The sequence below is a fragment of the Scomber japonicus genome, chromosome 9 (assembly GCF_027409825.1).
Source record: "Scomber japonicus isolate fScoJap1 chromosome 9, fScoJap1.pri, whole genome shotgun sequence".
In the NCBI taxonomy this organism is placed as follows: Eukaryota; Metazoa; Chordata; class Actinopteri; order Scombriformes; family Scombridae; genus Scomber; species Scomber japonicus.
In genome coordinates this window covers 11,583,092-11,595,623 of record NC_070586.1, presented here as the reverse complement: position 1 = coordinate 11,595,623, position 12,532 = coordinate 11,583,092, and the positions used below count along the sequence as shown (strand labels likewise).

The 12,532-nt window shown below is 35.3% G+C and overlaps 1 protein-coding gene across 1 annotated transcript in view; it reads right to left on the bottom strand.

Annotated features, from left to right (window-relative positions):
• ksr2 (kinase suppressor of ras 2) overlaps positions 1–12,532 on the bottom strand; it is a 97,878-nt gene that overhangs the window by 82,597 nt on the left and 2,749 nt on the right. The window contains exon 2 of the mRNA XM_053324612.1: positions 858–998. Coding sequence (XP_053180587.1) covers positions 858–998 — 141 coding nt within the window. The remainder of the gene's footprint in view (positions 1–857; positions 999–12,532) is intronic.

The following is a 12,532-nucleotide window of genomic DNA, read 5'->3' as shown; positions in this document are numbered from 1 at the left end:
ATTAAGACTGCCTATTAATAAATGAAAACGCTTGGTTTTAAGTTAAAAATGCACCTAAAAAATATTTCAGCCACACATGGCAACACAACTTATTCAGTGAGATTTTATAGACTGTATAAAAACTCAAACACAGTGTTTGTTTCTCATATCATAAGCCCATAGGTCTCCAAAAAAGGGGTTTTAAAGCTTTAAAGCCACAATCTTTGTCTCTTGAGACAGAAATTCTTTGATTAATGGAAGGAGACACATGAAAATGAAGTAAACATGCCCAAAGATATGCTATATACTATATAAATATACTAAATATATTTTATACTAGCCTTGTTAACTTGGAAAAATGATTCTCCAACTTGACACAAAGACGCAAATTAAAAGGAAATAAAATCAACTATCAAATGCTAAACTTCTTGTGGTAAAAACTATTTGAATGGAGTTTTTTGTTAAGTCAGCATTTAATGGCCATTAGAGCAGCAGCTTAATACACTAACAATGCCTTAAACTTCCATGGATATGCTGCTTGAAAAGGAGAAAACATAAATGAAAGAGACACAAAAGGCCAGTGATACACTGAACCTCTGGGTTTAATTAGAGGAAGAAACTGATCTTTAATTCCCTGAAATTAAACACAAACCTCAGACACATCACACTCATATGCCAGGCAGTAATCACTTTATACCATACAATGTCAAAGTGTGAGTGTTCAACCCTGACTGATGTTTAGCCTGGTTGTATTCTGTTCATTTGTTGTTATAAATATATATCGGATACCAGATTTGTTATTTAAACTAACATTTAAAAGCCACATGTTATGATTAGTGAGGGAAACACACTGGGTCTGAGCAGCATTTCTGTTTTACCTGTGTGACCTCTTTTCTCAAGTTGACGATGCGGAACCAGTGGCCGAGGCGAGGGAAGTCCTCCAGCTCGGCACTTCGCTCCTCTAAGGCCACTTTGCACTTACAGGACAGCTGGCGGCTGAAGTACTTTACGAGCTTCCCCTGGGAAGAAAGGGAAAAACACAGTGAGGGAGAGCTCCAAAAACAATTGGGTTAGGGTTAGGGTTACATAATGTTTCCTTTAATGCTCACAACCAAATGATTAATAGAGAAAGTAATTGGCAAATTAATTGATAATAAATCAATAAATAGAGAAATCAGTCACTGTAGCCCTAATTTGCAACATATTAAAACTGCTTGTATTAAAAAAAAAAAAAACTCACTTGTTTTACTTTTAATGAAAAAACACTTTACTATCAAACACTACAGCATGAAATGTGTCTTCACTCAAATCAACAAATGTCTCTTTGTTGGCTCTACCTGTATTCAACCTTTTTTATTTATTTTTTTTAATCACAGGTAAGACTGATGATAAACACAAACCCTGTAATGGAAAAAGATGATGTACAAAGGTAGGTACTGAGTCCTCAATGCACAATATTGTTTTAACTTTAATGTTGTTCTGCACAGAGAAAAAGATTGTAACAAACAAAAATAAAAAAAAGAATATAGTATCCTATAAGTATAGTATAATATCTTTTTTTCTTTTTTTGTCTTCTGTCAGTAACTAAAAAAGTCCCAGAGTTCAAAGTGGGTTGAGGTAAGACTTGAAGATAAAGGAAAGATATCCACCATGCTAATAACATACGATACAGTTAATGTCCAGATAGACAGTAGTGAACAGCGATAGTCTTATAGACGGAGCTGTCACTCAAATCCCTCGATAGCCTGGATAAATAAATGTTGCCTCTCCATCTCCTGTGAGGATGTAGCCTGACCTGATTAGCTAGGAAGGTGGTGGGAGGCAGACTCAGACTCTTGTTAGAATGAGTAAAAAAATGATTTAAATTTTTTTTTTTAAAAGTGTAAAAACTCAAGATACACAAACTAAGGCATGATCACATGAACACAACTACACCATCATCCTCTGAATCCTGCACTAAATCTCCATCTCTCCCCTTAAATAGGCCCTCCACTCCATTAGGCCAAACCATTTCTACTGTAGGGGTGTCCTCTCCCTTTTATCAACTGGTACTTAACAATGCTACTTGTATCAGTCAACGCTATTTACCTATTTACAACACATAATTCTTAGAATAATCCTCATAAACCTAAAACAAGAATAAATCATGTCAACACTAAACCAAATATTTAACTAAATAAAATAAATCCCCCCCATACTTAGTGCAACTCACTGACATCACTGATGATGTCACCAGTGTGTAAATACAGGAAGTAGTTTGGCGCTTCTTTTTGATTGTTGAGCACATGGTGGGTATAGTGAGTAACAAAGACAGACAATGTTTAACTTATGAAACTCAGAACTAAACCAACAAACAATAACTAAACTTAATACATGTCTGTGTTTTATTTTAACCAAAAAACTTGCTGGAATGTGAATTTTAACAAAATAAAAACACAAACAAACCGAGATGTAGTATGTGTCTGCAAATGATAACTGATACAAACAAGCATTAACAAGCATAAAAATGTGTGTTTCGCCCACTTTGTCACAACGCCACTGTGTAAGATCACTTAACGCCTGTTCACTCCAGTGTAACATTTTAGTGGTTATTGGCTGAAAGCTGTGGTTATACTGGGAAGCTTCTGAGACTGATACACATGAAGGTAAATATCAATAGCAATATCAGCTGTTAAACTGGTATGACACACTATTGCACTACATGATTTAGGGCTATTCTTGTAGCTCCTGAAAGGATTGCTTAAAGTCATAAATATAATACAACCACGACTTGATAAAATCATAAAAGCATAGATATTGCACACGTTAGTACATTTTTGTGAAATTAAATTTTGGAAGCAAAGAAAAGAGATTGATTCTTCTATTTGTCTTATTTTGTTTATTTTTGTTTGCTTCATACGTGCTATCATCTTAACCGGGTCTCCCCTACAAATGAGATTTCTGGGATCAGTGCTTAATTGTTTATTATTTGGAAAATGGTGACAGTCTAATAGATCATGATATGACCCATGTGACCATAAGCATCCACTCTGCTTAAGAGTTCATGAGCAAGATGAAGATTTTGAACATCAAACATAAAAGAAGATAGATTTACCTGTACCTTACCAATCAGCCTGTACTAAAATAAATCACTTCTTACTTGTTGAATGACCTCATCTTTATTTGATCCTAAAAATGAAATCAAACGTATCCACTTTGAAATCACAAATCACAAAGCTTTTTTTATAACTTCATTGATTCTGGCATTTTATCTTTCAAGTGTGTATTTGTGTATGTGTAGGTGTGTATGTATGTACACTCACCGAGCACTTTTTATAGGAACACCCATGCAAGCTAATGCAATCCAATACAACAGCTCTGCCATATATTCTACTTTTACGAAGCTTGTACATTTTCAGTTTGTCTTGACATCACCGTAAAGCTGATCATTCTACTTCGTTTACTAACTGAGGTTATATTGGATGGTGGTTGTGCATTATACTGAAAAGTGTTCCTAATATTTTGTCCACCCTGTTAACATACATGAGGGGGGCAAAATATTTTAAGATAATTATAAGCTTTGATATGCATATTTAAATTCAATGATTCTTCTATGTTCTAACACACTAGATGAGTGCTATATAAATAAACTTTATTATTGTTAACATTGTTATAAAGAACTCCTCCAGCATTAAAAGACATTAACACTATTGTCTCTATTTTACTCTTGAATGTAACTTATTTGTTCCTGTCATGACTACCTTTGAACCAGGTCTTGACTCAAACATGACCAGAATTATTATTTATGTAGTCGTAATAAATTCTTCTTGTAGTGTCCTCCCTTACATTATCAAAATGAAGCATTGTGTTAAATCCTCTTTGTTTAAAGGAAGTTTAAGAAGTAATTATTTTCTATTTGATACGTTTTGTATTTAGTAAAACTATATATTTCCCTCAGGTTTTATAAGCCCAGAGGATCATTCACATGCACACTGATAAGGAACCTGATTATCACAGTATTACATCCTCAATGTAACCATAACCCTATTAAGACCTTTTGAGTTACGCAACCTTTCAAATATGCTGCTGTGTTCACATTTTGCTTCCATTTAAATGAATGCCAGAGATGTTTCCTGGTAAGCAGCAGTAGAAGACTATTTCATGATGGACCAAAGAAATGAAATGGAAAAGGATGACAGCAGGAAACAAATTGAGTGAATAAATCCATAAGAACACAGGTGACCATGTGATCACATACATGCTTTTATCAAACTATCACTACAATGTGTCAGTAGATATTAACAGCTACAAGTAAAATGCAAAATAATGTCATGATGTCATATTTCTTGTACTTTAAGTTAAAAAAATGTGTATTTTTGCATTAAAATGTTCTTTTATAACCTTTGATACATAGCAAACAATAATCACTTACATTTTTATACTTCTTATCACAGTGCACTCCCTGATACATCATTATTTACTTTTCGTCAATTTAATTAGTATTTCTTGGTGAACATGTGCTTCTTAGAAAAAGGTAAACACTGTATGCTTACTACAGGTGTTTTTCTTTTTTCTTTCAATTACAGAAACATATATTTCTGTTTAGTCCGTGTTTTAGAATCCATATGCTTTAACACTATCAAGACAATAAGGTTTCATCTCTCTAGTAGCAACAGAATGATCAGTGCTGGGATTAACAACATTTCCCTGTAGTCATTATTCATTATGTCCCGCTTTCAAAAAAAAATCAATCTGTGTCAAACAGCTGACGACCTCTGACAATGTAAACCTTTCATCACACACAAGAGAGCCTTTAGTTAAAGTGTATTAAACACTGATTTGTCATAAGCTTGAGCATTTGTACCCATCAATGCACAATTCCATGAAGACACGTGTTTTAAATGACATATGTATATGAATCAATGAAATATATGCAATAAAATATAAGACCACTATTGCTACCCAAGATATAAAAACATGTATTGATAATATGTAAAAACTAACAACAGCTAATTTCATCATGAATTCATCTGTTGTTTATTTCCTCAATTGATCACTTAGTTGTTTGTCCTGTAAAATGTCAGAAGATGAAAAATGTTGATCACTGTTTCCTAAAGTCCAAGATGACATCCTCTTGATCTATCCAGACCAACAGTCCACGACCCAGAGATACTGAGTTTACTGTCACAGAAGACTGAAGAAACCAGAACATATTCACATTTAAGAATACATTCATTAATTTTAACCAGTTTATTTATAATCTAATCATTGCAGCTCAAGAACAGTTCTTGTGAATTAATTAAATGTTTTTTTACTGCAATAAGTCAATAAAGTCAACTGAGATTGGCCTTACAGGATTGAAAATTGAAAGACATTTTGTGCACAGGGCTAGAGTGGGACATACAACACACAATATATTTTTATACTTGCAGAAAAGGCATCTTAGAAAAGCCAAAAGACACCCCATATATTCACAGAAACAAACAAATATTTAAAACAACAGATTTGCAAAAACAACATGACCTGCTGCATTTCGGCACAGAAAAACCTGAAACATAATTGGGAATTCGTAGACCTATAATTAATCAATATATAGAGCAATATCTGTCATTTTTATTTTTCAACATCTTTCTTTGATAATAATTAATGCTGAAGAAGCTCTTATAACTTCCTCCATAACAAGTTCAATTATATCTCTACTTTAAAAGACAGTCACCCAATATATTACGCCTAAAAGTTTTCAAAGTATGTCTTTTAACATATTGTGGTGGAGTATGTGTGACTTATGTGTAGTCTACATTTCACTGTGACTGGAAACTTGCAGGTCTTTTGACTCGTGTCTCATTGAAGTGAGCAATTCATGTGAGGTGTTTGGTTTTTTAGCTCTGCAAGAGTGTACTTAAGCTCCACACCATGACAAGCAGGGCATACAGTCAATATCTTCATAGTTAATTTCGAGTTGGAACAATCGGTCTGATTGAAAACGATGGTAAAATAAGGTCCAGGCCCACAGTGGGTGACGTAATGCTTGAAAAATTAAATGATGATGCATGTGGATGGCCCCATTTCAAACATACACCTACAAAATGACTGCTAGAAATTAGACAGTGCTGGCCTACATCAGTGCTTACAAAAGTAGAAACCAGTGGGGGAGGGACTAGCAAGTCACCTCTGAATGCAGAAAACCCAAGAGCAGCTGCCCACGGCTGCTAACGTTCTGCCTGATAAGGTGACTGCTCAGCACACACCTACAGAGAGAGACACATTTACCCTGGCTAAATGTGCTGTCTCAAGCTACACGTTTAATTAGAACCTGTCCTCCCAAGAAAAAACACCCTATACATCATTATTTCAGTCACCAAAAATGATCTATATTCGCTTGTGTATCAGACGCCATCTAGTGGCTGTTGTAAGTATGACGTGGAGAAGTGACATGGTGCAGATGGCGACTATCTACGGTGACTTCCTTATTAGAAGGATGCTAGTTGGGTGGATGGCTAGTTATTTAGATAGCAGAAACTGATAAGAAGTAGACTCAGCTGCAGGAGACCGTTGTTAGCTTCATGTTTCTATAAAATTAGTTTCCGTCAAGGTCCCAGCATAAATGCAGAGGGTGAGTGTGAGACAGACAGGGAAAAGACAGAAGCAACCAGAACCTCTATCCATCAAAAAAGTTTCTATATTTCTCAAAAAATTAACCAAATGATTTTTAAGGGTCACCCAAATGCCAAACTTTTGCCTGCTAAAGCCAGGCCTACAGGACAATCTCACAAGGCCACTCATAGATTTAAAATATATATTTAGAACGACTTAACTCAATTTCACTCTGCAAAATCAGACCAAGCTGGCCTTTTAATCTTGTATTTAATACTTATCAAGCTGCCTAACTCAACTTGCCAACATTAACACTATGGCCAAAAGCAGCAATCTTATTTACCACAGTACAACTGACTCCAAAATGTCTACTTCCATACCAAACATAGACATAGAAATGTATTTAAAAGTTTATCTGAAGCTAATATGAGGCTTCAGTCATCCAAATAAGTTAAATCAAGTAGATATCTCTCAACATTACAGTCTTTTAGTGCCAAAGTCCCTCTTTTTGTTAGGGAATAACTGTCCGAGTAAAGACATGAAAAGGGAATTTGATGCTAAAAGACAGTAAATGTTGCACATATCCACCTAATATGACTAACTCAAGACTGCTGAAGCTTTGCATAAGCTTCAGATAAACCTTTAGATGCACTTTTGCACAAAATGACTGTACTATGTGGATACACTGTAGATTTTGGCCCGCATCACTTACACTGAAAGCACATTTGAAGGGGATCTTTTAATAGCCAGTATGAACAGGAGGAATGATTACAGCAAGGAAAACCTCTTACAGTGTTCATATGGGCAACCGACTGTTGTTTTAAGACGGACTTGAAAATTGTAAACCTACCCTTTATCATGTAAAGCAATATGACAGTTACAGTATAAGGGAAAGGAGAGAGAGTAGCTCAAATTTGGAGTATATTTAGTTAAAGTGTATTTTTGAAAATACATTAAATTTGGGGGGTTTGTTTTGTGTTGCAGGAGATAACAATATGTCCAGTTGCCCCAAGTTTATTTCAGTTTGATGTTCTTGAAACCAACCACCAAACCAAAAACCACACTGCTGTCCTAAAGCTGCAGTCAGAGCAGATTTGGCACGGCAAACTTCACTCACATGCTGTGGCGAAAAGCAGAAAGGACTGAACATCCTGTACTGTGCAGGTGCACGAGCATAAGCTGCTGGAGCTAACAGGCTAACAAAAGCATTTCACAAGCTGAAAATGATAACACTTTATTATCTTTACCTTCTGTCACTATTCTTGCACTCACTGCCAGCCATGCAGCATCCTACCAGTACCGCTGCTTGTATTCTTTTTACCTTCCAGTTTCAAACAAAACAAGAGACAGTCAATAGTTCCTACACAAGAAGTAAATCTCATCCTGTCTCTCAAACTGGTCTGACATTGGTTAGCCTCGAGGTTTAATAGACTGAACTCCAGATTTAGATTCAAGGTACACATTTAACTGAGCTGGAACCATACTTTACATTTAGTCTGTGGACAAAAGTAATAGACAAAAAAGTTTTTTAAAAAAAAGTAACACTACAGTTTTGTGCAGTAACAGAGCCTCAAACCAAAATCATACAGTACATTTAAAAAAAAAATTATTTAAAAGTAGCTACGATTTTAAGATTTAGGATTAAAGACCAACTCTGTGGATTCTTACTGGTTGCATTGTATCTATAAAGATAATGCAACGTTTTAAGCATAAGAGTAAGAATGTACTAAGTTTTTATGGTTCCCCCAAATTCCAAGGCAGGAATAAGAAGTCCAGCTGAAATCAAATTCAATCACTTCAATCAAACGTATATAAATGTATCTGTAAAAAAAAAAAAAAAAGGCCTAGAGAAATATCATTAATTTTCCTTCTCAATTCAGGCAGCTGGGGGCGCATGTTGGAGACTGTTTGATAGACATTAGTGAGCAATCTACTATAATATTGTACAGAATAGAGACAAAGTAAACAAACTGCTGTAGCTACAGGTAATGGACAGGCAATGTGTCACAAACAGGGATCTTAAAGACATTTTCAGGTATGTCTACAGTCTGGTTAATGTGTTTCTAGCCTGCTAACTGACATTAGCGGTGAACTTTTCTATGGTGAACGTTTGTTTGGTCACTCCTTCAATAAGCTATGGTGCAGGACAAGACGTGTGTTCATGTTTGTAAGTTAGATAAGAAGGAGACTTTGGCAGGAGAGAGTTAATGTGGGTTGTTGTTGAGAGTCTGTGGCTCTTGTTTTGTGTAGCAGGATGCTGTCAGGCTCAGTGTAAGCTGGAGAAATAAAATATCCAGCTTATATAATGAGAGGGCGGAACAGTGTTTATTCAAAATTATGTAAAACTAGGGGGCACAATCATGAAATCAAATATCTAAAACAGAAATAATCTAAAATTCTGGTCCCTGATTTTTCATTCAAAGAAGAATACAGAATAGGAAGTGATTTAGGGAGCAAATCTTTATGTTGTAGACTAAAAAAGATTTCAGTTGGACTTTAAACCTTAACTACTGTATGGACATGAAACCTGTAACGTGTTGATGCCATCTTTAGATGATAAAACACCAACATTTCCAGCATTATATCCAACAACAATCAGATGTCTTTACTCAATTTATTATTTATATTTATTAGTAAATAGAATTACATTTGTTTTGCCTTTAAATAGGTGAAGTCCAGTTATTTACATGCTCTTTGCATTGACACATTCATAATTAAATCATTAAGGCCAAAGATCTGAACTCTTGGGAATCAATGATCACACAACACAACCTCTGTCTTCAACATAATGTGTGGACATTGAAAATAAATGGGCAAAACAGTTTGAATACTTCACCAGTACTTCATTTTAAGTTATAATCACTACTAATCACTACTTTAATCATTAAGTTCAGGGTTGGTGGGGTTTTACAGACATTGTAACTGGATGTGACAACAAAACAAGTATATTTAGATAGATATATACAGGATACATATAGTATTGCTATGACAATAAGGTGCATTAATGCCCATGGATGTCTGAATTGAGTGTGCTAAATATAGACACCTATATAATCTATACAATATATACTGATATCTGAATAATATAATATGATCACAGCAGTATATACCTAAAATATTAATCTGAAAACAGATGTGATGGGCAGTGTAATGAATAACAAAATAGATGTCCAAGTGAGCGGTCTGTCTTTACTGTCACAGTGAAGTAAATTTCCTAAAATTATGGCGTGCTCCTTTAAGCATATTCTTGAAGTAGATACGCCTACTGTATATGGTGCTATTCCCATTTGAGACATGAGCTAAATCGACACATTCGGGCAGGACAACCTGGAACAGTTCATTAATGCACAGCTGACTCCACATCCACAACAGCTGAGACATCTGATCTCTACAAACGTCCCTTTCCTGCATTAGAAATGTATAGCAACATGATGAGCATAATACATGGTCATTCAATGATCTGCAAAGGTTAGTAAAACTTGTGGGTTTAACTCAACAAAGTCCCAACTATGAGTCATGTGACTTTGTATACACTTTTAAACTGTAATTCCTCTATTGGTAGTACTCAAATTTAGCACACTAAACTACTGCATACTAAAGGAATTATCAAGCAAGCAGATGGGAAAAGAGCAAGGTAGAAGAAACCCCAAGCCTGAGCAAAAGCATTCTCACTGTCCTGATGTATGATAGATGGGTGATGGTTCTTAAATGAAACTAGTATTCATTAAAACAGTATTCAAACACTTGAAGAGAACTCATAAAACTGATCTCATGCATTTTAGCATCCTGGAAAAATCTTTAAGTTATGTCACACTTTGCAAATGATCAGTTACAACAGATTACACAGAGGTAGACCAGGAAGACCATTACAATGAAAAGTACCTTTAAAAACTTAGCCAAAACTTTAAAAGGTAGACAGGTAGAAACATTCAGTCAGCTGGAGTCACTAGTTAACAGTCCAAAACAGGTAGTCCCAAACTAATGCTCACCTTACACACCGATTTGCCAGGGTAGCAGAGGTGTGAAAGGAAGACTTGATATGAACTTCTCTCTTCAGCTTCCCTCTGCCCACAACTACTTCTGTCACTTTTGAAAAGATGTTGCACAAATCCATGAACGCCTTTGAGACTGTCCAAAAGTGTGCATCCTTATCGCTATTTTTACAATTACGATCCAAAAGCATCAACACTACAAAACTACTGCTATACACACTTTTGCCTTTAAATATGGCCAGATGACATTTTGTACAACCTACAGTTTGTTTGAGCTCACTGAACCTTTAACCTTCTGGTCGGACTGTTTTTATGGGCTTTGATCTTTCTAGGCCTGAGTATAGTAATATAATATAATAATTAATATATCAATATATCAGGTTTTTAAATCTGAACCACAAAAAAAAACAGCTGATGCTACATTTCCTGTCCAAATATAAATGTTAAAGCCTAGTCCCATCACATACACTTGAATATATATGAGTAACAATGCTTGTTTTGACCTGTCTACCATTTATGTAATATGAAATACATAAATGGATAACATGTCACACTCTATCATGTGTCTGCATCTCTATGAAAGCCTAAAAAAAAAAACAACAACCCATCATTCATCATGTGCGTTGATCATTCCAGTGTATCCAAGGGATACAGACGACAATGCATAATCATATTAATGGAAACCGGTATTAGCATTTCATCCAGGTAATGATATAGGCTGCTATTTCTGGTAAAGCTTTTGGCTAAGGCAAGGTCAGTGCTCAATGCCTCTAACAGATTGTGTCTGAGGCTCAATCTGGGCCCTTTAGGTTAATAATAGAGATGGAAAACAGAGATGTCGTAGAGGAATCTCCCATACACCGTGCTCAATAAAGATCAGGACAGGTTAACGAGAGAGGCTTTGCGTATGACTGACGTCATTGTGATCCTGATCAAACCCCTGGTGGACAACTCATTTGTCGTTGAGGCAATAAGAGGACTGTCATCCTGAAAGGCTCTGCAACTCGGAGGATTTGAGGAAGATTAGACGGTTCTCAGGGGTAACTCCTTTGTTGCACTCGTGAATTAACTGTCAAGTGTGTGTTTTCCTTTGTTCTCATTCATTTCTCATACTTATTATCTAATACTTATTATTATATGATGGTGTCAAGAGTTGTTTTACCCTTTAGTTTATTTAATTAATACAGAAGAATATCTCACAGAACTAATAAATACAAACAACAAATAAAGTGATATGCAGTTCTATTCAGACAAAGTTTGTACAGTAAGCAAAGCTGTACAGTATTGTGTATCAGATTCCAGGTATTGATAAAATGTGTTTAACAAGGATTGTAGCCTAAATTTAACAATAGAAGGATTGCAGCCCACAACAGTACATGACTACCAAAATATCTCACTCTGGCCTGAACTGATGATGGTGTTCCTCTTTTTTTCTCTCTAGTGAGAATACACTTAATAAAATAAAAAAAGCCTGTTCATTAATAATGAAAAACTACTTTTCACACAGGTATCGTGAAAAGTGCTACAGCATGTTTGTCACTGTATTTAACTTCACCAAACTTTGCAGTTGAAACAAGTAAAGTTCATTCATTGTTGCTGCTTCATTTTAAGCTTTTAGACCTCTGCTAAAAACAAATCTATGTCATCTTTATGAATTTCTATGCATTTTCTATCCTTCTGATATACTTAGGTGTCTCTGAATATATAATGGGTGAATTTCTAATAAGTTTAATAGATTAGACTTTAGATGGTGAATCACATGGATGCAAAAATAGCAAGACTAACCTACAGAGGTTGTTGAAGTTGTAAACTTTGTATTTTACAATTTAAAGCTGCAGTAATCTATTTTCCTTTGAATAGTGGTCCTAACTGCATGTCATGTAAAGTGGGTCCCTTGTGGTTATAAACCTATGCAGAAAATTGTCACACAACTCAGATCCCTTCAGTGCTTCATACTCTTTTACCACATTGTTTTGCTTTAACAACCC